The sequence below is a fragment of the Podarcis cretensis genome, assembly GCF_951804945.1.
Source record: "Podarcis cretensis genome assembly, chromosome: 17".
NCBI lineage: Eukaryota > Metazoa > Chordata > Lepidosauria > Squamata > Lacertidae > Podarcis > Podarcis cretensis.
Window position 1 is genome coordinate 8,613,013 of NC_137187.1, and position 27,280 is coordinate 8,640,292.

At 43.2% G+C, this 27,280-nt stretch overlaps 1 protein-coding gene and 1 long non-coding RNA gene across 3 annotated transcripts in view; one reads left to right on the forward strand and one right to left on the reverse strand.

Annotated features, from left to right (window-relative positions):
* Positions 1–13,617, reverse strand: part of LOC307206198 (uncharacterized protein) — a 99,236-nt gene extending 85,619 nt beyond the window's left edge. For both annotated transcript variants that reach the window (XR_013834309.1, XM_079959047.1), the window contains exons 1-8: positions 13,514–13,617; positions 12,354–12,467; positions 7,159–7,278; positions 5,218–5,442; positions 3,137–3,250; positions 2,918–3,037; positions 1,622–1,747; positions 974–1,180 (exon numbers count right to left, since the gene is read on the reverse strand). Coding sequence is in view for 1 of the 2 variants with exons in the window: in XM_079959047.1 (XP_079815173.1) it covers positions 974–1,180; positions 1,622–1,747; positions 2,918–3,037; positions 3,137–3,250; positions 5,218–5,442; positions 7,159–7,278; positions 12,354–12,467; positions 13,514–13,598 (1,111 nt within the window). In the remaining variant the exon portion in view is untranslated. The remainder of the gene's footprint in view (positions 1–973; positions 1,181–1,621; positions 1,748–2,917; positions 3,038–3,136; positions 3,251–5,217; positions 5,443–7,158; positions 7,279–12,353; positions 12,468–13,513) is intronic.
* Positions 5,666–26,813, forward strand: LOC307206560. The gene is made up of 4 exons (XR_013834343.1): positions 5,666–5,783; positions 15,822–15,926; positions 18,190–18,248; positions 26,144–26,813. It is a non-coding gene; the product is annotated as an uncharacterized lncRNA (long non-coding RNA).
* Positions 26,814–27,280: the final 467 nt, after the last annotated feature.

Below are 27,280 nucleotides of genomic sequence, written 5' to 3' on the forward strand. Positions count from 1 at the left end.
CGCATCTACTTTAAACCTCAGGCCAGTTGAGCAGCTGGTCAATGAAAACACGAACTACACGCCTTCTGAATAGTTTCTATCCAAGAGCTCTGATTGCACTAAACAATGATCTCAGGGCCAGTTGTAAGAAATAGTAAGCAGTGAGTAGTAAGGAATGAGATAGGTTTTAGGTTATGCTATGCTTCTAATAGGTTGTGTTATATTCTGGATTATGTATGTTTTAATAGATTATGTCTGAATAGGATGAGAGTGTTGGAGATACGTGCAAATGTGTATGTGAATCCGGTCTTGGGTGTTTGATTTTCGTTGTTGTGTATACTGTGTATATACGGACAATGACAATAAATTTATCTAATCAAAAGCTCACCCTTTTTGCAGTCCAGCACCATCCACTATATTACACCAGCTCTCGGTGTACTTTTAAAGTTCACCTCTGCTGAGCAGCCTTGGTACAGGCTTCCAAGGATACAATGGGGTGCTGTAGTATTTGGCCAATGACTTAAGAGCTTTCTCTAGATATGCCTACGATTGAAGAATGGAGATTGGAATTAATGGATTACGCGGAACTGGACAGATTGATAGGGAGGATTCGCAACTGACGAGACCAAAGATTCACTGAGGACTGGAGTAAATTTGCAGAATGTATTAAAAATATTTGTGATAATGATATAATGTTTGTAAGTTTTCAAGAAGCTCTGTAAGAAGATTTGGTAGAAATATTGTTTAAACAACATGGTAAGGTAAGATATATATAATGAAATATAAATTAAGAAATGTGAAGATCTGTGATAATTACGGAAAATTATCAGACATGTTGATGGAAGTCTAAAAGAAAATAAGATATGTGATGAGTTTTTGATGTTTAATGATGCTATAAATTTGTTTTTATTGGAAAATAAATAAAAATCATATTAAAAAAAAGAGCTTTCTCTAGATAAGGATGCAGTTACTGCAAATATATCAACAGCTTTACCTGGATACAGAAGCATCTCATTTTTTCCTGGCACATAGATATGAAGCTTTCTTCCTTCATCAACCCAATAATAGGCTTTCCTTAACGAGTCGTAGTCAACAGTGCTGGGCGATGTCCTTATAGACATTAGAGTTTTCAGATCATGAGTTTTTACATCCAGGACAACAAGATCACGACCAACAGCCAGAAGTATTTTTGTAGCACCATCTGGAGGAGATTTTTCATTATTAGGCCTTGTCCCAGCATGCAATCCTGTTCCTTATTAGCTGTTGAGCTATAGAAAATCTAGCCAGTAAGAAGATATTCAAGCTACATCCAATACCCTTACTTACTAGAGTTGTCCTTTATGGGAGACATGTGTTAAATATCTCTGCTTAGTAGCACAGCATGTACCCAAACTAAGACATGCAATCCTAACTTTTTGTATTCTAACCTCACAGATTGTCTGTTGAGAACATGCGGTTAACTTGCCCACAAGAGCTCAATTCCCCTCCATTTGCCAGAAACCTGAGCATTACCCTCTACAAAAGAAATTACAAGTGTACCAACTTTTGCCAAGCTAGGCAGTCTTGTTATTCCCATGTCTCCACCTGCCCGCAAATCAGCATTGAGAGCTGAAATTCATGCTCCATGTAACTGAGGGCCTACCTGCAGTCCTACAAGTAGTTCCATTGGAGAGCCAGTACCCATGGACACAATCACAGGTAAAAGAACCGACTGTGTTCTTGCACAACTGGCTACAAGGACCGTAAGCCATTGCACACTCATCAACATCTGCAAAGAACAAGCAGAGTCAGGGTAATGTACATAAGTTCCTGTAGTCTGGGAAGGGCTGCTATAGCCATGAAGTACTACTAGCTTCTTAGAGCCTTGTAATTTATTATTATGATCAATGCAATTTATTATATGATTACTATAGATTTATTTAAACCACTTGCATTTATTTAAACCACTTTTTTCCACTTGCAGGACTCAAGGTGGCCTACAGATATGAACAAGTATCGCTAAAAACAGAAAAGCAGCCATTAAAAGCAATTTAACTACACACACACACACACACACACACGCATACATAGAATCTGTTTGAAACATACAAATAATTACAATAGAAACAGCATGGTACCAGTCAATTCATTAATTCTTATTTTATTGTTGTTAGCCACCCTGAGCCCGGCTTTGGCTGGGGAGGGCGGGATATAAATATTATTATTATTATTATTATTATTATTATTATTATTATTATTACTACTACTACTATTATTATAGCCAATTCCCAAAAGCCTGTTGGAAAAAGTAGGTCTTCATCTGCCGGCAGAAGGACAACAAGGAGCCAGCCAGTCTGGCTTCTCTAGGGAGGGAGTCCAGAGTCTGGGAGCAGCCACCGAGAAGGCCCTGCCCCTCATCCCCAACCAAGCACGCCTATGATGATGGCGGGACCAAGAGAAGGGCCTCTCCTGAACATCTCAAAACCTGGGCAGGTTCGTATGTGGGATTTTGGTCTTTCAGACCCCAGACATGTAGGACTTTATAGGTCAGAACTTTGAATCTGTGGCAACATCAAGGTCTATTTTGATGATGATCATCGATTTCCTTACCTGGACAGCTTGAGTGTCTTGGCATCCCAAGACCTCCTTGTAAAAAGCAGTATTCAAGCCAACTAGGAAGGCTCTTCTAGCCAACTGGTATTCAAGCTAGTGGGTTAGGACCAACTACTGAGAGTCACAGTCTGCTCTATGGCGTATTTCAAAAGCAGCACTATCACCATACAAAAAATGGTTTTAAAAATCAGGTCCTCAAATGCGTATCTGGGATAAAAATGGGTCTTTGGTCAGAAAAGGTTGAAGACTGTTATAGTGTCCCAGGATATATGAATGGTCACAACTTGCAGTTTAGAGAACTTTCTCCAGTTCTAAATAGTGAGCGCCTGTTTTATTTTACATATACCTGTACAGTCTTGACCATTGGCCTGAAGATTCCAACCAGGACCACACAAACACCTCACACCCCAATGAGTCTCGGTGCATGTCTGCATGCAGCCTCCATTGCTCAGAGTGCAGTTCTTACCTAGATGCATAAAACAAGAGTTAAACAGAGCTGACACCCTCCAACAGTTGACTAGAAGACTGTTAATTATTTACTACACGAGTGTAAACAGTTAATTACCGCAGGTGCTAGGTTCATCGGTGCCATCTAAACAGTCTTTCACTTCGTTGCACATTAGAGATTCCATAATGCATTTCCCTTTATCACAATGGATCATTCCTTCTGGGCAGTAAGCTGTAAATCAGTTAGATTTATGCACAAGGTTAAATGTGTCAGCAACCAGTTCAAGACATCTAATGTATTGTGCGCCCAATTCCATTTCCTAGAGTATTTACACATTGCCTGAGTGTATCTACTACCATTGTAGTCCAGTTTGTTACACAGCCAATGGAAATAATATTATAATAATTTATTATTTATACCCCGCCCATCTGGCTGGGTTTCCCCAACCACTCTGGGCGGCTTCCAACAAATATTAAAATACAATAGTCTATTAAACATTAAAAGCTTCCCTAAACAGGGCTGCCTTCAGATGTCTTCTAAAAGTCTGGTAGTTGTTCTTCTCTTTGACATCTGGTGGGAGGGCGTTCCACAGGGCGGGTGCCACTACCGAGAAGGCCCTCTGCCTGGTTCCCTGTAACTTGGCTTCTCACAGTGAGGGAACCGCCAGAAGGCCCTTGGCACTGGACCTGAGTTTCCGGGCAGAACGATGGGGGTGGAGATGCTCCTTCAGGTATGGTTTATAAGAAATGCTTTATAAGACAGGTTCAAGATACTGATTCAGCCTCTGAACAGTTTCAGCACTGGATATGTGAAGAGTGATGTTTTAATTTGGCCTTTTCTAAGACAAATCTGTCTGATACCAGCTCCAGATATTGGTATTGAAGACATGGTGTAATCAACTTTGCTAGAATATTAGGGTAGCACCCAATAAAATGCATCTTAAGTTAGCACCATACAAGTTTATGCATCTGAAAAAGTCTAATTCTGAAGAAAACAGCATCCTTAGTTTTCAAACACATGTTCACAGCAGCCAAAGTCAGTTTGGACAAGATGCAACCAGTTTTTAAAAATTAAAATATGGGCATAGCCAAGGTGAGTCGGGGGGCAGCTGCCCCACCCCCATCAAAATAAAATAGAAATACTTAACTGAGCAATCACATTGGTTCTGCCCCCAACAGAAGTCCTGCCCTCCTTAACAAAAATCCTGGCTACACCCATATATACCAGCAGTGTGCTATGCAGCATCTTGTTAAACTGGGTTCCCTCATCTTCAACATACAGTAGCAGAAGACCTTAAACCAGCTCTGTCAAATACTTCCCAGCAAGTTTTTAAACCCCTAACAAAACTGAATCCTTTGTGGGGGGGAAGGGGAAGTTACTTGAAAACTTGCAGGTTCCAAATCTTGGGAAGCAGTTTTAGAAAAACTACTGACCAAATAGTTTTAAACAAACTTTATCCAAACCATCTACTGAAAGTTGCAGCCTGATAATCTCTTCCTGATACGTCTTCAGAGGGCAACTACATGAAGTCTCAAGCGCAACTTTTTAAGATGCATTTTCACAACTGCATAGCTGTCAACTTACAGATTTGAAAATAAGGGACCAGCAGCCAAAATAAGGACCTGCACCCTCACCTGTTCCAGGCACTCCAGTCTTCCTGTCCTCCTGCAGTCTGGTCAAAATCATGCTGGTAGCTTCGAGAACACTGTCCAACCAACTTTGTAACCAGAGGTTCAACTGAATAGAATCTGAATCACATGCACCACAAGGCCTATGCAGCCTCAACTTAAGATGGCTCCCCAGCCTGGCTTTGCACTGCAAAGTTTGCAGCAGCACGTGCAACAAAATGGCGTCCAGCATTCAAAAAACCCCTCAGCTTGCATTAACTAGCCACACACAAGGCATGCAAGCTCCACCCCCCAGTCGTTCTTAGACTTCTTATTGGGGGAGCAACACAGCCAAGCAACACAGTTGGAGCCTCCCTCCTCCCTGGCCAGCAGGGAGGGAGGGAGAGGAGCTGCTTCCTTTGAAATTTAAGGGACATAATTTAAGGGACATAATTTAAGGGACATAATTTAAGGGACAGCAGCGGGACATGGCGCTGGAATAAGGGAATGTCCCTTCAAATAAGGGACACTTGACAGCTATGCAACTGGATGGACACCTATATGCCTCTGAAAGGAGGCCAAGCGGCTTACCACAACCATCTTCATCCGAGCGGTCGCCGCAGTTGTCTATGCCATTGCACTTCCAGTCCTCCATAACGCACACCTTGTTCTTGCACTGCCACTGTCCAGCCAAGCAGTTTTTCGGGGGACAGTTTGCTTCATCAGAACCATCTTCACAATCTTTATGCTGATCACATACTTTCCAGGGATCAATGCATTGCTTATTTCCTCGACATGGAACTTTGTCTCCACAAACTGCAATGATATTGGAGAAACAGAATGAATGATTCACCCTTCTAATCCTTCATTCATGTGGTCAACACTTTGAGGTGCTCCAAGCTCAATCCACTAGGAGGAAGCCTATGTGAAGGTCTAGGTTGGAAACTAACCCATCCTTCAACAGCAGACAAATGTTGTCTGGAATACCATGCTTAGGTAATATGCATTGTGAGTGCATAAGGACTTGTGTTCAGTTCCCAGAACCTCCAGTTGAAGTCTACAGACTAAGAAAAAATCTCTCCACAAGACCTTGAGAGCAAGGGGGAACTGGGTTAGGTGGACCAAAGGACTTGCTGCACCACATGTTCAAAGTTCAGGTAAGAAGAGTTTCTCAGAGACATGTGGAATTTAAGGCTGCTGAACTGTTCATAGGAAAGTTTTAGAGATGAGGACTTATTTTCTTGCTAAAGGACTCCTTGTCCCTCACATGCAGGCAGCTTAACCCACCCTAAGTGCCAATGCTGCCCTTTTGGATAAAAAGGATTCTCTGTATTTACCTTCACCTTGCCCCAGAGTTATAACATAATACACCTCATGTAGTTTCCAAAGGGCTTACCAGCTGCAATGAAGGGACAAAATATTCAACTGCCTTGAGATTCAGAAGCTGGTATTATTAGTAACTGGGAAAATAATTAGTAACTGGGAAAATAAGGCAGCCACCTCTTACTGCAGGAGAATCTAGGCTGAACACTGCAGAAAGTGCAGTGGTACCTTGACTTTCAAACTTAATCCGTTCTGAAAGTCCGTTCCAAAAATAAAGCGTTCCAAAACCAAGTTGCGCTTTCCAATAGAAAGTAATGCAAAATGGATTAATCCATTCCAGACTTTTAAAAACAACCCCTAAAACAGAAATTTAACATGAATTTTACTAGTTACAGGTAGGTAGCCGTGTTGGTCTGCCATAGTAAAAATAAAAAATAAAAAAATCCATCCAGTAGCACCTTAGAGACCAACTAAGTTTGTTATTGGTATGAGCTTTCGTGTGCATGCACACTTCTTTAGAATTTTACTATCTAACGAGACCATTGATCCATAAAATGAAAGCAATAAATGTACTGCAGTCACACAATCAATCAATCAAACAGTAGCTGAATTGGGTTCCACACAGTCACACAAAAAAAGCCACAAAGACGCAAAATAGCAAAAACAGACAGACCTCAGCGTAACACTCAAAATGGAAGTGTGGCACTCAAATCAGAAGTGTAACACTCAAAATGAAGCATGTTTGGCTTCCGAAAAAAGTTAGCAAACCGGAACACTTACTTCCGGGTTTGCAATGTTTGGGTTCCAAGTTGTTTGAGTACCAAGGTGTTTGAGAACCAAGGTACCACTGTACCAGCAGAAGCCCAGATGATAGTACTTCCTTCAGCATTTTGCCTTCCTACTAGAGATGAGGTTATTCCTTCCCTCATCTGTCAGCAGCTAAGAAGCAGGGCTTGGCTGAAAGACCAGCTCCATCCGTGTTGAGAACAATGATTGCCCAGCCTCTCTTAGTGTAAGGGAAAATTTATATTGGACTTTAAGCTGGCCTCCACTTCAACAACTTCTGCACTGGGGGTTGCCTACAGAAAACTATTCATTCAGTCAAGAGATGAAGGAGATAAATGAAAGGGGCATCAGTTGCACTGCACCACAGAGAAAGCCGGAGAAGCAAAATACCAGGGAAATGTTGAAAAATGGTTTTGAACGTACCACAATTCTCTTCATCTGAGCCATCCATGCAATCACTGATGCCATCGCAAAGCCAAGTAGCAGAAACGCAGCTTCCATCTTTGCACTGCCAGGCATTTGGATCACCACGACATCCTTCGTCTGAACGATAAAAGTTATTTAGCTTGATTTAACACTGCACTTAGCTGGAGTGGTTAGGTACTCTCCCTTTTTAAAAGAATGTTGCCTATAGGATAGTTGCCAAGGAGGACTTTAGTAGCCTGGGAAGTTGCTTTGAAATCAACATCCACCGCAAATATGCTACAGTAAGAATTTAAAGGACTTGGCATGCGTAATAAAATTATTTCATGAAATTTATACACCGTTTGATTAATGTTTTCAGAAAGCAGTTTACAAAAAAAACATGGATACACAAGTTATCTTGGAAAGACATTAGCTTAACCTTTGCAAGAAACCCATATTGCCAGGATACACAGGAAATTATTAATAAATAAGAGACTCGGTCAAGAATTCATCTCATCAGACAAAGTAAAGAAAAGAGGTGTGGTGATCTATGCAAAGGAAAAGCTGGCTCCAAAATTAATATTTAAAGATGAACAAGGAAGATACCTGGCAATTGAAATACAAATTCAAGGAGAAAAGATATTAATTGTGGGAGTTTATGCCCCAAATGAAGGGAAGGCCGAATTCTTTAGGAAGTTGCATGAGACATTAGTTGACTTTTTAGACTATAAAATCCTAATGATGGGAGACATGAACGGAGTTGTTTCAACAAACATGGATAAAGCACAGAGACAAGTGATTTCAAAAGAAGGGAGACTACCAAAGATCTTTTTCGAAATGACTGAAACTATGGACTTGATTGATATTTGGAGAATAAAGAATCCTCTAGAGAGAGAGGGAACCTTCTTCTCTGAAGCAAAAATGACATGGACAAGAATAGACCAAATTTGGATTTCTAGTAGTCTGGCGTCAAGAACAAAAAAAGTAGAAATCTGCCCAAAAACGTGCTCCGACCACAATGCGGTCAAGATGGAGATGAAACTAACAACAACTGGTTCCTTTAGATGGAGAATGAATGACACCCTATTCAAGGATGAAGAGATCCATAAGAAGGCCCTTAAAACATTAAAAGATTATTTTGAGATCAACAGGAAAACAGATGTGGAAAAAAGAATAATCTGGGACGCAAGCAAAGCCGTGATGCGAGGTTTCCTAATTCAACAAAATTCTATTAAGAGGAAGCAACAAAATGAAAAGAAGGAAAAAATTTTAGAAAAAATAAAAGAAGGAGAGAAGAAGTTGAGGTCCAAACCAAAGTCTCATGAGATTTTGAGAGAAATAAAGTTTCATCAGATGCAATACATGGAACTTATGAACCAACAAATAGAATGGAAGATAAAGCAAATGAGACAAAAAACTTTTGAGTCAGCGGATAAATGTGGGAAACTTCTGTCATGGCAATTGAAAAAAAGGCAGAAAATGAACACGGTAACAAGTTTAGAAATGGATGGAAAGATTATCCACAAACCCAACGAGATCAACAATTGTTTTCAAAGCTTTTTTAAGAAATTGTACGCACAAGGGCCAACCAACGAGCAAGAAATAGAAGAATTCATTAGAAAATACGGTTTACCAAAAATCTCAGAACAAAGTAAAAGGATCTTAAATGAGGAAATAACAGAACAAGAAATAGAGGGTGCCATTCAAAATATGAAATTGGGAAAATCACCAGGACCAGATGGCCTGACGGCCAAATACTACAAAATGCTGAAAGAATGGCTGATACAACCATTGAAGGAAGTTTGCAATGAAATTTTAAAGGGGAAAAAGGCACCTGAATCGTGGAAAGAGGCTTTCATCTCACTTATACCGAAAACAGAGACTGAGAAGAACCAAGTTAAAAACTACCGCCCTATATCTTTACTCAATGTGGATTACAAAATTTTTGCAGACATTTTGGCAAAAAGATTGAAAAGAGTGTTGGCAGATGAGATTCATAAGGACCAAACAGGCTTTCTCCCAGGTAGACATATGTCAGACAATGTGAGGAACATTATAGACATTTTGGAGCTGCTGGACGTTGACATTAATAGGAAAGCAGTTTTGATTTTTGTGGACGCGGAGAAAGCCTTTGACAACATTTGTTGGACTTTTATGAAAAAGAATCTCCAAGGGATGGGGGTAGGACAAGGTTTTGAAAACGGTATAGGTGCAATATACTCTCAACAAAAGGCCAAATTAATTGTAAATAACGTGGTAACAGAAGAAATACCTATAGAAAAAGGTACACGACAGGGCTGCCCAATATCCCCTTTGCTTTTTATATCGGTCCTGGAGGTTTTGTTAAACATGATTAGAAAGGACCAGTTGGTTAAAGGAGTTCAGGTCGGAGTTAGACATTATAAATTAAGAGCATTTGCAGATGACCTAGTATTGACTTTGCAACAGCCAGACACTAGTACTAAAAGAGTATTAGAATTAATTGAAACATTTGGTCGAGTAGCAGGTTTTAAATTGAACAGACAAAAAACGAAAGTGTTGGAAAAAAATTTAACAATGGAAGAAAGAGAGAGTTTTCAGAATGAAACAGGTTTGGAAATTACAAAAAGGGTAAAATACCTGGGGGTAAACTTAACATCCAAGAATGTGAATTTATTTAAGGATAATTATGAAAAATGTTGGTCAGAAGTTAAAAAGGATTTGGAAATATGGTCAAGGCTGAAACTTTCCTTGTTAGGCCGAATTGCTACCATTAAGATGAATGTATTGCCTAGAATGCTGTTTTTATTCCAGACGTTGCAGATTGTGGACAAGATGGATTGTTTCAAGAAGTGGCAGAAAGACATATCAAAATTTGTCTGGCAGGGCAAAAAGCCCAGAATTAAATTTAAGATTTTAACTGATGCAAAGGATAGAGGGGGGTTTGCCCTGCCGGACTTAAGACTTTACTATGAATCAGCAGCTTTCTGCTGGTTGAAACACTGGCTACTTCTTGAGAATACTGACATTTTGGATCTGGAAGGGTATGACAATAGTTTTGGTTGGCATGCATATTTATGGTATGACAAGGTAAAGGTGTATAAAAGTTTTAAAAACCATATTGTAAGGAAAGCATTGTATAACGTTTGGATTAGATACAAAGACTTGTTGGAAAGTAAAACCCCTAGGTGGGTGTCACCAATGGAAGCTAGGGAAGTAAAAAAGCTTAATATGGATTCTAAATGGCCAAAATATCATGAGATCATAGATTATGATGGGGAAAGGGTGAAACTTCAGAGTTATGAGAAACTAAAACCTAAGGTTCGAGATTGGTTGCATTACCATCAGATAAATGAGACGTTTAAACAGGACAGGAAAATAGGATTTCAGAAAGAGAAGTCAAAATTAGAAACAGAATTGTTGGAACCCAATACTAAGAATTTATCAAGAATGTATAACTTGCTGTTAAAATGGAATACACAGGATGAAACGGTGAAATCTGCTATGATTAAATGGGCACAAGATATCGGTCATGATATTATGTTTGCTGACTGGGAACAGTTATGGACCACCGGTATTAAATTTACTGCATGTAATGCTTTAAAAGAAAATATTATGAAAATGATCTACCGGTGGTACATGACCCCAGTCAAGCTAGCAAAAATTTATCATTTGCCTAATAATAAGTGTTGGAAATGTAATGAGACTGAAGGCACTTTCTACCACCTTTGGTGGACCTGCCCAAAGGTTAAAGCTTTCTGGGAAATGATCTATAATGAAATTAAGAAGGTCCTTAAGTGGACTTTTCCTAAGAAACCAGAGGCATTCCTCTTGGGTATGGTGGGCCAAGTGGTGTTAAGGAAGGATAGGACTTTCTTTATGTATGCCACTACAGCAGCAAGAATTCTACTGGCAAAGTATTGGAAGACGCAAGAACTACCTACTCTGGAAGAATGGCAAACAAAGGTGATTGACTTTATGGGACTGGCTGAGATGACGGGCAGAATCCGGGACCAGGGGAAAGAGACAGTGGAAGAGGACTGGAAGAATTTCAAAATATATCTTAAAAATAACTGTAAAATTGAGGAATGTTAAGATGTCAGGGGGTAAGAAGTAAAGAATTGCAGCAGTAAACAAAAAAAAAACTTAAGAAATATTTACGAAAAGGAACTAAGATAATGGACTTAAGGGTTGCTAAAGAATTTTTAAACAAGGATGCAGGGATGGGGAGGTATGGGGAAGTCAAAGAAAAAAGGTTATGAACCGATGAGTATGAAGTTATATTGTGTTACACTGTTCTTTATTTTATGTGTGGAAAATTAATAAAAATTATTAAAAAAAAAAAAAGGAAAGACATTAGCTTAACCATTGAAGTGACTAAGGAAAACACACAGTTTCAGCTGTAAGGCTACACAATGGCCTGTCCCAGGAAACAACATGAGCTATTAAGAGTCCATCTCAAAATGTATCCAACCTTGGCAGCCTTGGATTTAGGTTTGATGAGGCCCAAAGCTACTGAAGGTAATGGGGCTCTTTATATGTCCAGCTGTCCTTTGTCAACAACAAATTGTCGCTGTTTTTTGTGTTGAATTTATGCTATATGGTAATTAATGAACCTAAAGGGACCACAGACCGTTAGGTCCAGTCGTGGCCAACTCTGGGGTTGCGGCGCTCATCTCACTTTATTGGCTGAAGAAGCCGGCAGACAGCTTCCGGGTCATGTGGCCAGCATGACTAAGCCGCTTCTAGCGAACCAGAGCAGCGCACGGAAACGCTGTTTACCTTCCCGCCGGAGCGGTACCTATTTATCTACTTGCACTTTGATGTGCTTTCGAACTGCTAGGTTGGCAGAAGCAGGGACCGAGCAACGGGAGCTCACCTCGTTACGGGGATTTGAACCGCCGACCTTCTGATCGGCAAGTCCTAGGCTCTGTGCTTTAACCCACAGTGCCACCCGCGTCCCATTAATGGACCTAATAGGTATCTAAAGCCACTTGCACATAACAAATAGGAGCCTACACAACACAAAACACTGTTGCTGTATGTAGGTTTTATTTTATTTGTTATTTATCTTATATTTTGGAAATGTACATCCAGGTTTTTTCCCCTTTAATTTTTTTTGGGGGCCCCCAAGAGAGTAGGGCTATAGCTTGTTTAGTTTATACGTAAACCCGGCACTGAACCTTGGTCTCCCAAATGGACTCTCAGCCATTTGAAGGCTCTGAAAGGCTTACCACAATGCTCATCCGAACCATCAGGGCAGTCTTGCTCTCCATTACAAAGCCAGGTCAAAGGAATGCACTTATCTCCACAGACAGCTTGCTGGGAGATACTGCAAACGTTTCCATCTGTACTAGGCAAATAGCATATAGTCACATTCTGTCCTCTCCACCCTAACTCCCCCCGCCCCAAAAAAACTGCTAGATTGAAGGGGGGGGAACCTCCAAAATGGGTTCATGGGGGAGGGGGCAGCACAGAGGAAGGAAACCCTATTGCACAGGAAAAAGCCCTTGTAGCAGCTGAACTCAATTTGACACCACCCATAATTATTTTATTTACAAGACTCTTTAAAAAGCCAACTTGTTTTTTTAAAAAGCATGATAGTGTACAATAAAGTCATTCAAACATCACAAAATAAATGATACAAAGCAAAATTCTGTTTATACACATGCTTTACTCATTTCATTTAGCCTCATTTCCCCTGTAAGTATCCCTTGAACTACCATGTGGTTTCATTTGTTTATTAAATTTATATCCCACTGGTCCTTCCAGAGAAGCCTAGAGTTGCAAACTAGAGAGATTAGTGTAAAAAACCAAAAACCCAAAAGCAATGCCAGCTTGAGAGATAAGAGGCACATCATCCCCCCCAAAAAACCAGAGTCCTTTCTGTTGGGGATAATTCAGACTGAAATTCCACTACCACACGGTGACAAAAAAAGGTTATTTATGTATGCTACTACTGTGCCAGTGTTTTGTTAGCATCAAAATGGAAAACGAGGTCCCAACCAAAGAATGGCAACTTAAGTTGACAGAATATGCACAACTTGCAGAGGCAACACAGAATAAGAGAACTATAAGAACATATGTTTAAAGAAGACTGGAAAACGTTTATTGAATATATGGGAAATCATTGTGTACAGCTGAAAACGCTGGCAGCATCAAGATAAATTCAACAATGTAAACGAGTTTTGATGGCTGCAACAATGGAATACTGAATGGAACAGTTTTTTGTAAAATATGCAGGGCTTTGTGGTGCGTAAAATGAACCGTGGAAAGAGAAAATGGGAAGTCATTGGTATTTTAAGGATGTCAAATGAGTTTTTTAAACTGCAAAACAGAAAATTTATACATATCTATCTAGCCCACGACCCCACTCCACCTGACCCACTCTCACCTTTGTTGGGGAGCAAACCCCACCCAGTCGCAGTAGCGAAGAGCAGCAGCAGCAGCAGCGCAGCCTGGAGCGTAGCGCGCCCCATTACGCGCGGAAAAGGCGCGCAGGAGCAGCGCGAGAAACAAAGGCGAGCACAGAAAGAATAAAAGAGCGCGCGGGGGGCGGGGGGAAGCAGTAACGGAGTAGAAGCGCGGAGAAGCTTTTATCCCCCGCGCAAGAGTCCCACTGGGTGGGGGAGCGGCTGGGCGCGGCTCCGCATTTAGAAGTCCCCTTGCGAGGATCAGGCCCTTTACTCCTCAGCCAAGCGCGGATGGAGTCGCGAGGCCCTAATCCTGACGCTCCTTCAAGCCCCGGCACCACGTAGCTTGCTTGCAGCAAGACCCGATGACTGCATCCCTTAAGGTAAAGGTAAAGGTACCCCTGCCCGTATGGGCCAGTCGTGTCCGACTCTAGGGTTGCGCGCTCATCTCACTCAAGAGGCCGGGAGCCGGCGCCGTCCGGAGACACTTCCAGGTCAGTGGCCAACATGACTAAGCGGCATCTGGCGAGCCAGCACCAGCGCCGCACACGGAAACGCCGTTTACCTTCCCGCTAGAAAGCGGTCCCTATTTATCTACTTGCACTTAGGGGTGCTTTCGAACTGCTAGGTTGGCAGAAGCAGGGACCGAACGACGGGAGCTCACCCCGCCACGGGGATTCGAACCGCCGACCTTGCGATCAGCAAGTCCTAGGCACTGAGGTTTTACCCACAGCGCCACCCGCGTCCGTCAACTGCATCCCTTACTAGGGAGTAAACCGCCTACGTCGCAACAGGGCTTGCTCCCGAGTAAACGCAGATGGAGTGGGTCTTCTTTGTGGTGGCTCCTCCTTTGTGGGAATTCCCTCCTCAGGAAGGCTCGCCTGAGACCAGCTTAGTGGGTCTTTAGGCGCCAGGCAAATTCCCCCCCCCCCCCCATTCTTTGGCCTTTAACTTTCTGTGGCCATTTTAGAAGTAGGCAGGATATTTTTCATTCTTTTCCTCTTGATGTCAATGTATCTGTGTTGTCTGTTTGGCTGGTTGTAAAAAAACGAAGATCATGGCCCCTGGTCCCATCACCTCCTGGCAAATAGAAGGGGAAGAAATGGAGGCAGTGAGAGATTTTACTTTCTTGGGCTCCATGATCACTGCAGATGGTGACAGCAGCCACGAAATTAAAAGACGCCTGCTTCTTGGGAGAAGGGCAATGACAGGCCTAGACAGCATCTTGAGAAGTAGAGACATCACCTTGCCAACAAAGGTCCGTATAGTTAAAGCTATGGTTTTCCCAGTAGTGATGTATGGAAGTGAGAGCTGGACCATAAAGAAGGCTGATCGCCGAAGAATTGATGCTTTTGAATTATGGTGCTGGAGGAGACTCTTGAGAGTCCCATGGACTGCAAGAAGATCAAACCTATCCATTCTTCAGGAAATCAGACCTGAGTGCTCACTGGAAGGACAGATCCTGAAGCTGAGGCTCCAGTACTTTGGCCACCTCATGAGAAGAGAAGACTCCCTGGAAAAGACCCTGATGTTGGGAAAGATGGAGGGCACAAGGAGAAGGGGGCGACAGAGGACGAGATGGTTGGATAGTGTTTTCGAGGTTACCAGCATGAGTCTGACCAAGCTGCGGGGGGCAGTGGAGGACAGGACTGCCTGGCGTTCTCTGGTCCATGGGGTCACGAAGAGTCGGACACGACTAAACGACTAAACAACAACAACAAAGTCAATTTGGGTTTGCCTTGGGCAAGATAAAGTGACTAACTAGAAAAAGTTGTGCTAAAAGCCCCATCCGACTCAATCGCTTCTCTCTATCTGTAATAAAAGTGTGTTATTACTGAAACCGAATTTGCTTTAGTTTAAATCTGGTTTTGCTGAAGCGATTTGTTAATCTATCAATGAAATGGTTAGTTTATTTAGTTTTGAGTTGTAATTAAGTACTGAATTTATTGGCTCCTGGGTTCATACAGAGGTAATTTTACTGAGGAAATGCTTATAAGGTTACATTCACAGGCGGGGAGGGGAGAGGGATTATAATTGCTGGTAATAGGCAGACATTTTTAACTGCCAAACCTCCTTCCGGGCATAGAGCTGTAATATAGTGCTAAGCTTCACCAGCTGAATTTCTGCCTGTTATTGCTGCTGCTAAATGCATACAGACCTTTGTTAGAAAAACAAATCTCTCATCCCCAATCATGTTGTGAAACTGGTAAACTGCAAGGGACATATTCCAGCCGCTTTGAAGAAGGCTTATGCTACGTTTTGATTGATAAATATATGCTAATGTTTCAGGTGCTGAAAATATCATTTATAGCCTTATCTTCAGAAGATGAAAGACTCCCGCTGAAAAGGCAGTTTTGAATGCCAGTGTACCAAAGATCCACAGCTAATTTAGTGGTATGTTACGTAACTTTTGCTAAAAACAATACTATATTCGTTCTTATGAAACCACCATGAGCAAGACAGAAAAGAAAATTCGGTTCCAAGATAACTGTGGTGTCAGGAGCAAGGTTATCCTTCATTCCAGCAGTGGGAAAGAGTATTAACAGAATCCTGTCATCAGGAGTAAGTCCCACCAGGTAAATTGAAATTTTGCTCTTTAGGAAGTACAAAGTACACCCACCTGTCTGTGATTAACTCAACAAGGCTGGCTTCTAATTTGGCATGTACAGAATTGCACTATTAATCTTTATTTTGAGGCAAAAGCTGCTAGCAGTTATGGATGCAGCTATAACTATTATGAAACCCGCAAAACAGGTATGAGCTGCTGACTGTATTCACAATCTTGGACCCTGCTGTTTTAAAAAGCAGATCAAGCTTTTCCCTGAAGACTTAAACATATTAAGTGGCAAAGTACAATGTTGAGGGGGGGGTCCCTTCAGCAATATTTAATTGTATTGAAAATCTCAATAGGATTCAGCTGTTGCTCACCAGTTGCTTACTGTGATAACGTGCAACGGCTTTATTTTCAAAAGAAATTTGAGGTCATGTGGCATTTAAACTTAAAGACACTGCTTCTGTTTAAAAATGATTTCCATTTGATTTTACATGAACACATTTGTATTATGAAAATTAAAAATCATATTATAATAAAAGATTAATGATATTTCGCTAGGCTGCGTAGAATGGCGTTTGTTGGAGTCTAGTCGTTTTGCCAGTTTTAGAAGGCTGGTCTTTCTGGCTGACAGATGGCACAAAAGTTCCAAAACAAAGGAGAATTAAGCTTATGGTAACCCATCTCCGCCTCTGAATTCTCTTTCCTGGGTCCTGTCCTTTAACAATAATAATAATAATTTTTATTTATACCCCGCCCTCCCCAGCCAAGGCCAGGCTCAAGGCGGCTAACAAGCAATAATAAAAACAAGTTGAATAAATACAACTTAAAAACAAGATTAAAACACAACAATAAAATATTGAAACATTAAAATATTAAAATGCAGCCTCATCACAGGAGGAGAAAGGAAAAAGAAAGAGGGGGAGGGAATCAAATTGGCTCCAAGCCAAAGGCCAGGTGGAACAACTCTGTCTTACAGGCCCTGCAGAAAGAAATCAGATCCTGCAGGGCCCTGGTCTCATGAGGCAGAGCGTTCCACCAGGCCGGAGCCAGTGTTGAAAAGGCCCTGGCTCTGGTTGAAGCTAATCTAACTTCCTTAGGGCCCGGGACCACTAGGGTGTTGCTATTTATGGACCCTGAGGCTCTCCGTGGGGCATACTGGGAGAGGCGGTCCTGTGGGTACGAGGGTCCTAGGCCGTGAAGGGCTTTAAAGGTCAAAACCAGCACCTTAAATCTGACCCTGTACTCTGTGCTAAGAGGTGTCTGGGCTAGAACTAGAACATCATGTATCAGTACTGCTGCCCCACATGCAGGGCCAGCCCGAAGATGGAACCAAAGGATAAAATGGCACCCTCTCTCCATTCTATGAACAGGAGCCCGCTTGATTGGCAGCTGAATCTTAGTACGCTGCTGGTGATGTCATAGCATTCTCTGCTGCACCAATGGCTTTGGACGCATTACACCTTTAAAGCACATTCATTCTTGCAAAGAATTGTGGGTACTGTGGCTTGTTAAGCATTCCTTGGAATTGTGAGTCTGTGAGGGGTAAACCACAGTGCCCAGAATTCTTTGAGGGAAAGAATGCACTTCTTATGCACTTCCCTTCAGGGTCATCACTTGAGGGCAGCAGCATGGAGTGATTTTGCATGTGTGGACAGGTTTTGCATGGATAGAATTTTGCATGGATAGGATATAACAGAATGCTTTCAGTATTTTAATATTTTTTTTTGGAAGCCGCCCAGAGTGGCTGGGGAAGCCCAGCCAGATGGGCGGGGTATAAATAATAATTAATCATCATCATCATCATCATCATCATCCAGCTGCCAGCCTGCCAATCAAGTGTATGGTGGGGTCCAGGCAGCTCTCCTACAAGTACATCCTGCAGACCCTTATCTTCCTGCTTTCATAAAGCATGTTTCCCACTAGGTGGCATCTTGGAACGAAAAAGCCCAACATCCGCTGGGGAAGGGATTGGAAGTTCAGTTGAAGCCATCGTAAAGGCTTAGCTGTATTTAAAATTAGCCACACTTCCTACTCTAGTTAATATTTGTGATGAAAGTGGAGTAAGAGTTTGTCCTTAAGGTCTCCTCCTCCATCTTCTTTCAGAGGTGTGGTTGCAAGACCTACCACCTGTGTCTCGGCCTACCTTTCTTGTTACCATTCAGGTTGGTGCCATTTTAGCCATGTGGTTTTTTTAATTGATATTTAGCTTGCAAGTTTCCACCTGTTTCCCCACCCCATCTCCTTAAGAATTATTAAAATACCAGCATCATAGTGCCTTAGTACAAAATTTAAAAGTGATTAAGGGGGGAAAATCACTATCACTGCCTTCCAGTTTTCTAGTCAGTGCCATTTTGTCACCGGATATTCTTTTTTCCCCATCTTAAAACATTTTCTCTTACCTGTTTAAAGTTCAACCATAGTGCTTTAGCACAAATTTTTGAACGATTTTTAAATCGGATTTTAATAATGGTTCAAGTCAATTTTCTATTTCCTGCCTAGGTGACTATGTCACCAAGTCACTCCCACAGTTAGTTTGAATAAGCAGCAGAGAAATTTCACTGGGACCACATTCCCTGCCTAGTCTTTCCAAGGCAGCAGGTAATTTTAAAAAGACAGCAATCACAAAAAGCCTCTGCCTGCTCTTTAAAAGGCAGCAGAGTCTTATCTCCAACCTTAGTGCTGTGGGAATACAGTGCTAAGATGAGAAATAAGCCTGTTAGAATTCTGAATTCACTGATGATGGGTGACATCCACAGTCATAATAATAATAATAATTTTTATTTATACCAGAAGCAATATGCCTCTGACCAGTTGCTAGAATCTCAGGTAGGGAGAGTGCTGTTACGCTTGTTACGCTTGCAGGCTTCCAGTGGGCATCCGGCTGACCATAGAACCATAGAATTATAGAGTTGGAAGGGACAACGAGGGTCATCTAATCCAGTCCCTTGCAATGCAGGAATCTTTTGGCCCAATGCGGTGCTCAAACCCACAGCCCTGAGATTAAGAGTCTTCCTGCTTTACTGACTGAACTACCCCAAGATGCTAGACTAGATGGGCCTTTGGCCTGATCCTGCAGTCTCTTCTTAAGTTTTTAGGTGAATGACAGGTGATTGGCCCTGCTCACCTGTCGAAAACGACTCATGGAAGGTGGGCTAGATCTGGATGCAACCCTCAGGCCAGATCCAGTTCCCCACCCATTGAGTGAATGGAACATAGTTGGGTGAACACACGCAAAAAGCATTCTGCTTCCCAAAGTGTGGAAAGTCAACTGAAATGACTTAAGTAGCTTACAGTGGAAGAACAAGAGCAGCACCCCCCCTGTTGCTGTGTTTGATTTGTCCTTAAATGCACTTATTGAACGGAGGCGGGACATAGACTAATTTGTGCAGGCGCAAGCTACTGGCATTGCTAAACTCCCGGGCTGCCTGCTGTATATGTAGCCTGAAACGTCGCAGCAGATCAACATAAACAAAGATTTGGTAGGCATCCAAAGAACATCAATTAAATCTGAATGCGTGCCAGTTACCAAGAAGCGAAGCCTTAAAGTGCTCTCCAAAAACACAAGCCAGTATTTATGGAAGGAACAGAGCAAATCCAAACCACCAGATCTGCCAGCTGGGAGGAGTTAGGGGGAGAAAGTTCCTTGCTGCAGCAGGCAGCTGTGCCCCTACATGAACATAGCATTTCCCCTCTTGACAGAGTATGCGCATTACTGCCTGCTCCCATTCGGCTGTGTCTTCAGGCCCTGGCATGCTGGACAGCTCCCTGCCCTGGCTTGATACTGGGATCTGCCCAGGTGCTTTGGTGAAGCTGCCAACCATGGATGAGCATGAAAGGGATATGTCTTCTTCCCACCCCCTTTGCTCCACTGTTTGTCTGTGGGGCAAGCAGTCTTCCTGCCAAGTGGATATTCAAAGCATCTCAGTGGACCCATTGGTCCCCTCTAGGGCTGAGAAGTCGCATTCCTGAGTGGGCATCTGCAATACCTGGGCTCCTGGACCTTGACACTCTTGTTGGGTTGTGACCTATGCATGGGAAGGAATGGTATGGAAAACAGTCACCCTAGTTCCCAATAGTGATGGTGGTATGACGGGACAGTGGTGGTTTGAAGGGGAAACCATGTAGCTGGGGGCAGAAGCTGTCACAACCCCTGCAGGGCCCTCCCCTTGGCATCTTCCATGCCCAAACGTCATACCAGCAGGTGTGGTGTTGCCTGCTTTCTTCATGCCTGGTGTATCTTTGCTCATTGGCACCTCGCCTCTTACTTTGCGTCCCCTATCCTGACTGCTCGGCCGCTCCTTACCATATCTCTGTAGGTGCTTGCAAGTGCTTTATGGAGCATACAGTGAGAGATAGGAGCATCTTTGGGGCTGTGGTCTTCTCCTCTCCCTGTTGTGGCTGTGTAATCGGTTCCGCCATGGCCATGAAATTTCATTTTCTTCTGTTTGCATTGACCTCTCTGATGTTGTGGGACGTGGGTGGCGCTGTAGGTTACACCACAGAGCCTAGGACTTGCCAATCAGAAGGTTGGCAGTTCGAATCCCTGTGATGGGGTGAGCTCTCATTGCTCGGTCCCTGCTCCTGCCAACCTAGCAGTTTGAAAGCACGTCAAAGTGCAAGTAGATAAATAGGTACCGCTCCAGCGGGAAAGTAAACAGCGATTCCGTGCGCTGCTCTGGTTCGCCAGAAGTGGCTTAGTCATCCTGGCCACATGGCCCGGAAGCTGTACGCTGGCTCCCTCGGCCAATAAAGCGAGATGAGCGTCGCAACCCCAGAGTTGGTCACGACTGGACCTAATGGTCAGGGGCCCCTTTACCTCTGATGTTGTGCGTTAAGTGAGGGCAGATGCCTACAGCCATGGTAAATTTTAATGATTTCTCTGCAGTCGAGGTGCTGCTGCCACGTGTGTTTGTGGTGCTGTTTGGGTGCCTGGCAGGTGTGTGTATTGTAGATGGCATGGCTATACATGCTGGGACCTGCATCTGGAGTGGCTGCCAGGGGCAGGGCTGCTATGGGGATGTGTTTCTTCTGTATGTCTTTGCTTGTTTTCTTTTCTCCAGCAACGGTTTCTCCCACCCCTTGCCATACAGGGTTTGGATGTGGTGGGATTTGCATGGGCATCTTGCCAACGCATTGATCTACTCCCTGGCAGATTTCCCCACTTGGGATTGCTCAGGCAGATACTAACTTGAAAATGGGAAGCTGAGCAGAAGAAAGTTCTTGTGTGGAACACTCCTAGAGTGCCGCTGTGAAAGGGTGCCTCTGAACGCTGACCTCCGTACAGTTATTCAGTGACTGTTCCAAGCAAGCTTGTTCGTGTTATACTGATGAAAAACCCACGCTTCAGTGACTTACACTAAGATGAGGTTGATGTAACAGAATTCCTGACTGAGATTTCTCGAGAAGCACATTGATGTCATCTGGTTCTGGGAAGCTGCCCTGTCGTCATTCCTCCATCAGGGTTAACTGAGGTTGTGTAACATGAACTTTTGTATAACACAAGCGACTAGGGGGGTATTTTAGGTTTAAGGGAAAGGTGGGAAAGATATTTCAGCATGTTGAAAGGTCTGTGATTGTATTTATTCAACTTATCAGTCCTCAAGCCCAGGCATTTCTACTCGGGTCACATTGATTTCCATGGGACTTTGTTGTTGTTTAGTCGTTTAGTCGTGTCCGACTCTTCGTGACCCCATGGACCAGAGAACGCCAGGCACTCCTGTCCTCCACTGCCCCCCACAGCTTGGTCAGACTTATGCTGGTAACCTCGAAAACACTATCCAACCATCTCGTCCTCTGTCGCTCCCTTCTCCTTGTGCCCTCCATCTTTCCCAACATCAGGGTCTTCTCCAGGGAGTCTTCTCTTCTCATGAGGTGGCCAAAGTACTGGAGCCTCAGCTTCACAATCTGTCCTTCCAGTGAGCACTCAGGGCTGATTTCCTTCCATGGGACTTAGTAAAGGTAAAGGGACCCCTGACCATTAGGTCCAGTCATGTCCGACTCTGGGGTTGCGGCGCTCATCTCGCTTTACTGGCCGAGGGAGCTGGCGTACAGCTTCCGGGTCATGTGGCCAGCGTGACTAAGCCGCTTCTGGCGAACCAGAGCAGCACACGGAAACGCCGTTTACCTTCCCGCCAGAGTGGTACCTATTTATCTACTTGCACTTTGACGTGCTTTTGAACTGCTAGGTTGGCAGGAGCAGGGACCGAGCAACGGGAGCTCACTCCATCGCAGAGATTCAAACCGCCAACCTTCTGATCGGCAAGTCCTAGGATCTGTGGTTTAACCCACAGTGCCACCCGCATCCATGGGACTTACTCCCAGCTAAATGGGTCAGATTGCAGCCCTAATCTCCATCTGATGGGGAAGAGAAGGCAGCTGTTTATCCTCCACAGTTTTCTCTGTTCTTCCCTACTCTCTTGTTTTGCCACTGTGGGTTAGATTGAAAAGCAGAGAGACACAAACATCCACTCATGCTCTTGCCACGCTTCTTGAGTTTTGTGATGTAGTCAGTGAAACCTAGTGGGTACACAGAGAACTGCTCAGTATTTTGCATTCTTAACTCCTCCAGAGATTCACCACTACTTCCTCCTTTCCGTGTTGGGCATCCTGGAAGGTAAAGGAAATGCTAATGTACAGGTAGTGCAGAGTGCATTGGGCACTTTTTCCTTTCTAGACTGGCTCAGGAAACATTGCATATTCGCTTCCAAGGGGAATGTTCCTGGCCAGAGATGGAAGCAGCTTTCCCTGCCAGAACAGGTGGACTTGGATTACAGAGTCTTCCCCAAAGGGGATTTCTAAGAGAAGCATTTTTGCAAGAGAAGCATTGGCTGTGCTACCAAAAAGCGAGCCCCATACAATCAGTGATGTCTGTGGTCACATAAAATCAAAAAAGAGTAGGACTCCTACCACTTTAACAATGGTATAGAAGGGGGAGTTGCAGCAGGTGTAGTTTGTCAAGCAAGCAACACCTGCTGAAAAATCCTGTTTTTGTGTTTTTTTAAAAATCTAGCCCCTCTACTAGGAGATGGCCCATGGGCGAGACTTCCACTGAGCTTCAACAGCATCCAGAAATGTCATCTGTTGCTTGCAATGCATGCAGGAGAGAGCAAGTTCTTAACTAGGAAACTGCAGCTGTGCTGCTGCTGTTACAAGAAGAGAACTAAGGCAATGAGGAAGGAGGAGCTGCCTGAAGGCTGACTATTCTGTGATTCCACACAAGTTGATATAGTACTGAGTGCAGAATTGTAGCAAGCTGTGAATCTCAGCTTCGTCTCCCTCTACCCACCCTACAAAAATAATTAAGGAAAAGTAAGCATTATTTCCTATCCATTGTAGCTGTGCAAGTAGGCATCTCTGACATGCTTTGAAGCCTATCAAAGCATCAGAAGCCGAAACTGTGGCTGAGTATCTTGCACGTTGCCCTAGGGTGGAGTTCTGGGTGCTGTACTCCCCCCCCCCTTTGCTCTCCTCCTTGAGTAGGAGTAGAAGAACGCATCTGTAAATATACAGGCTAAAAATTTAACAATGCAGATCTTTTCCCTTTGCATAATTTATACACATCGCTAAGTTTTGGTTTGCATGGGAATTTGTTTTGTCATGGGGCAGAATTTTAATGGGGAGTGGAACCCTTGGGGCTACTCAAAAACTGAGTTTGCAAGTGAAGGAAATAGAGCAGTAGCAAGAGCTCACTCCAGCTGCAGGCCTATACACACACTTACCTGGGGGTAAGTTCCATTGACTACAACTACCAACATCAGACTATAAACCATGTTGATTGGTGCTGATGGGAGTTGATCAACAGGTTGCCCATCTCTGCCCTAAACCATGCAAGTGTTTGATAACCCTCTTGATTTATTTTGTTTTATAATCTCAAGCAGACTGCAAAAATAGATTTATTGTGTCGCTGATGGCCTGCCATATTAGAAGTGTGTTAGTTAGGTGGGTCACAAATTCTGCAGGGATCTGACCGTCTTTTTCTCTTGTGCATAGGATGACACTAGAAGTCTGGGAATGAAATAGTAACCCAGTTTGTACTCATTCCATCGGCCGAGCGATGACTTTGTTACCGTAATCCCTTGATTAAACTTGGCTCTGCACGCTACTCTTACGCCACAAACTTGGCTGGCTTCAGCTTTCTACATTTCTTTTGCATTTGGAGCCAGCTTAGTTCCTGGTACAGGCCTGCAATGATCTACAGTAATACTGGAGAGTTATATAATCATCTCAGAAATCTATATTGCATTTCCTTTGTGCCAGGGAAACTTTGGATGCTGATTGGTTGAGTCAGAGAGATGCTGAGGAATGTCCATTAACATTCCAAGTTCCGGCTTGATCAAGGAACAAAGCTTGACAGCAACAAAATGTTCCCAGCCTGGCTTCTGTGAGAAGGAATATATCAGTCTGAGTTGGATTAAAACTTAACACATAGGCTCTGTAGATGGAGGATCTGCGGGGGTGGGTAGCTAAGCCCACTTCAGAGCTGAATAGGAGATGACCAGAAGTACAAAACCTGGTGGGCTAAAAGCACAGAGGTAGATGTATACGTTGAAATATACATTTTTTAAAAAACCAGAAGCATTTTTACTTGGTATTATAGGTCAGGACATTAATAGGCAAGATGTTAAATTGTTTTTATATGCAGCAACTGCAGCAAGAGTATTGTTAGCCCAGAAATGGAAACATGAAGAAATTCCGACGAAAGAAGAATGGCAGACAAAATTAATGGACTATGCAGAATTGGACAAAATGACAGGAAGGATTCGAAACCTGCAGGACCAGAGATTTACAGAAGACTAGAAGAAGTATATGTATTATTTTAAGAGCAACTGTAATCAACAAATGACGCTAGTAGGACTACAAGAAGTTTTGTAAGGAGAAATATACGAAGTGTTACAAAGTAGAAAAAGATAGAGATATTGGTTATGAGTTTGAAATGTAATAGAGAAGATAAGAAATGCATACTGAGAGATTAGATTGGAAAATTTTCAGACAGGATTGATGGAAGTCAAAAATTTGAATAAGATGTAAAAGTATGTTTAATTACTGTTGAAAATGATATGTTAAAAAAAACCTAATAAAAATTATATTTAAAAAAAAGCACAGAGGTAAAGCAGTGGAAGGATAGGAAGAGCAAGTGGTGTATATAAGAATTCTGAGGGAAGACCCTGAGTTTGAAACCTCCCAATACCCACTGTATTACTTGAGAATGGCTTCTCTCTTGTTTTCTTCACATTCTGAAAATAGGAGTGTAATAATGCTAAGTTTAGTAAGCTACCGATTGTGCAGGCACTTGCAACATGTAAGGTAAAGGTAAAGGGACCCCTGACCACTAGGTCCAGTTGTGACCGACTCTGGGATTGTGGCACCCATCTCATTTTATTGGCCGAGGGAGCCGGTGTACAGCTTCCGGGTCATGTGGCCAGCATGACTGAGCCACTTCTGGCGAACCAGAGCAGCGCACGGAAACGCCGTTTACCTTCCCGCCGGAGCGGTACCTATTTATCTACTTGCACTGCGTGCTTTTGAACTGCTAGGTTGGCAGGAGCAGGGACTGAACAACGGGAGCTCACCCCATTGCGGGGATTCGAACCGCTGACCTTCTGATCAGCAAGTCCTAGGCTCTGTGGTTTAACCCACAGCGCCACCCACGTCCCCATGTAGTGCAAATAATTTTATTCATAGAAATCATTGGCTTAGTTCACGCGTGTGAACTGCCCTGTGAGTCCCCCCTGCACACACAAAAATCTGGGTGCTATAGTTTAGCTTTCACAGAGCTACAATTTCTATCACCCTTAACAAATCGCAGTTCCCTGGACTTAGTGGGATGTGTGTGTCTGTGTGCTTTAAATGTTTGGTGTGTACACCACCATTAAACCAGAGCGTCCTGTAACTCTCCAACTCAAAAGAAATTATCTTGCCACCTTTCCACTCAGCTGCTGAACTGAACACAGCTAAGTTTTGCCTAACAATTTCAAACTGTATTATTTTAATTAGAAAGTCATTGTTACTTGGCCTGACCTCAGTAGTTATGGTCAACATTTCCCCCCTCTTATTTCAGGCTTCTAATATTGTTCAACTGCAACGTGTTCCCTAACCTCAGTGTGCCGTTCGTTTTACCAAAGGCAAATTACACCCGATTCCTTCACTCGATTCTCCAGCTGGCTTCCCTTCTAGACTTTGCATTGTCCTTTTATTTCTCTCCAAATTCTTTCCAATTTGTCAATGTCTGCCTTGAATTGAGGCATCACTGGAATTATGTTCAATAGTACAATGAAGCATTTATTACAGATATTGTTCTGTGCTTGGCTCGCTTCATCACTGTGAATGGGTGGTCAGGGCCTTTGACAAAAGAAATTTGATGCTTATTTAATGGGTCTAGATGCCCACCCGCCCAGTGGACAATTAACCTGATGGGTGGAGTCATGGATGTGTGCACTGCTGGGCATGTGTGTGAGAAGCAGCGATTTTGCAAATTTAAATGGACAGAGAGGGAAAAGGAAAGAGGAGGAGGAAGGAGAAGAGGTATGGGGACGTAGGAGGGAGGAAGAAGGGCTTCTAGCTGACTTACTGTAGCTGAAACTGCTAGTGTTGCATTTCTGAAGAACTGTCTTTAGACCTTCAGCTCTGGGGAAATGGGGAATCCACAAGTTACAACATTAAACAATATTTGGGATTTGGCCTATGCATCATCCGAAACCACTTAGAGTTCCCTGCATGGTTCCCTGCACGTTTCCAAGCACAATTCAAAGTGTTGGTGCTGACCTTTAAAGCCCTAAATGGCCTCGGTCCAGTATACCTGAAGGAGCGTCTCCACCCCCATCGTTCTACCTGGACACTGAGGTCCAGCACCGAGGGCCTTCTGGCAGTTCCCACACTGTGAGAAGCCAAGTTACAGGGAACCAGGCAGAGGGCCTTCTCGGTAGTGGCGCCCTCCCTGTGGAACGCCCTCCCACCAGATGTCAAAGAGATAAACAACTACCAGACTTTTAGAAGACATCTGAAGGCAGCCCTGTTTAGGGTAGCTTTTAATATTTGATGTATTACAGTATTTTAATATTTTTTGGGAAGCCGCCCAGAGTGGCTGGGGAACCCCAGCCAGATGGGCCGGTTATACATAATAAATTATTATTATTGTTTTGTACTTTCACAAAGGCCTTGGTACAAGCTGGTCAGCAGGTTTAGTCTTCGTAAAACC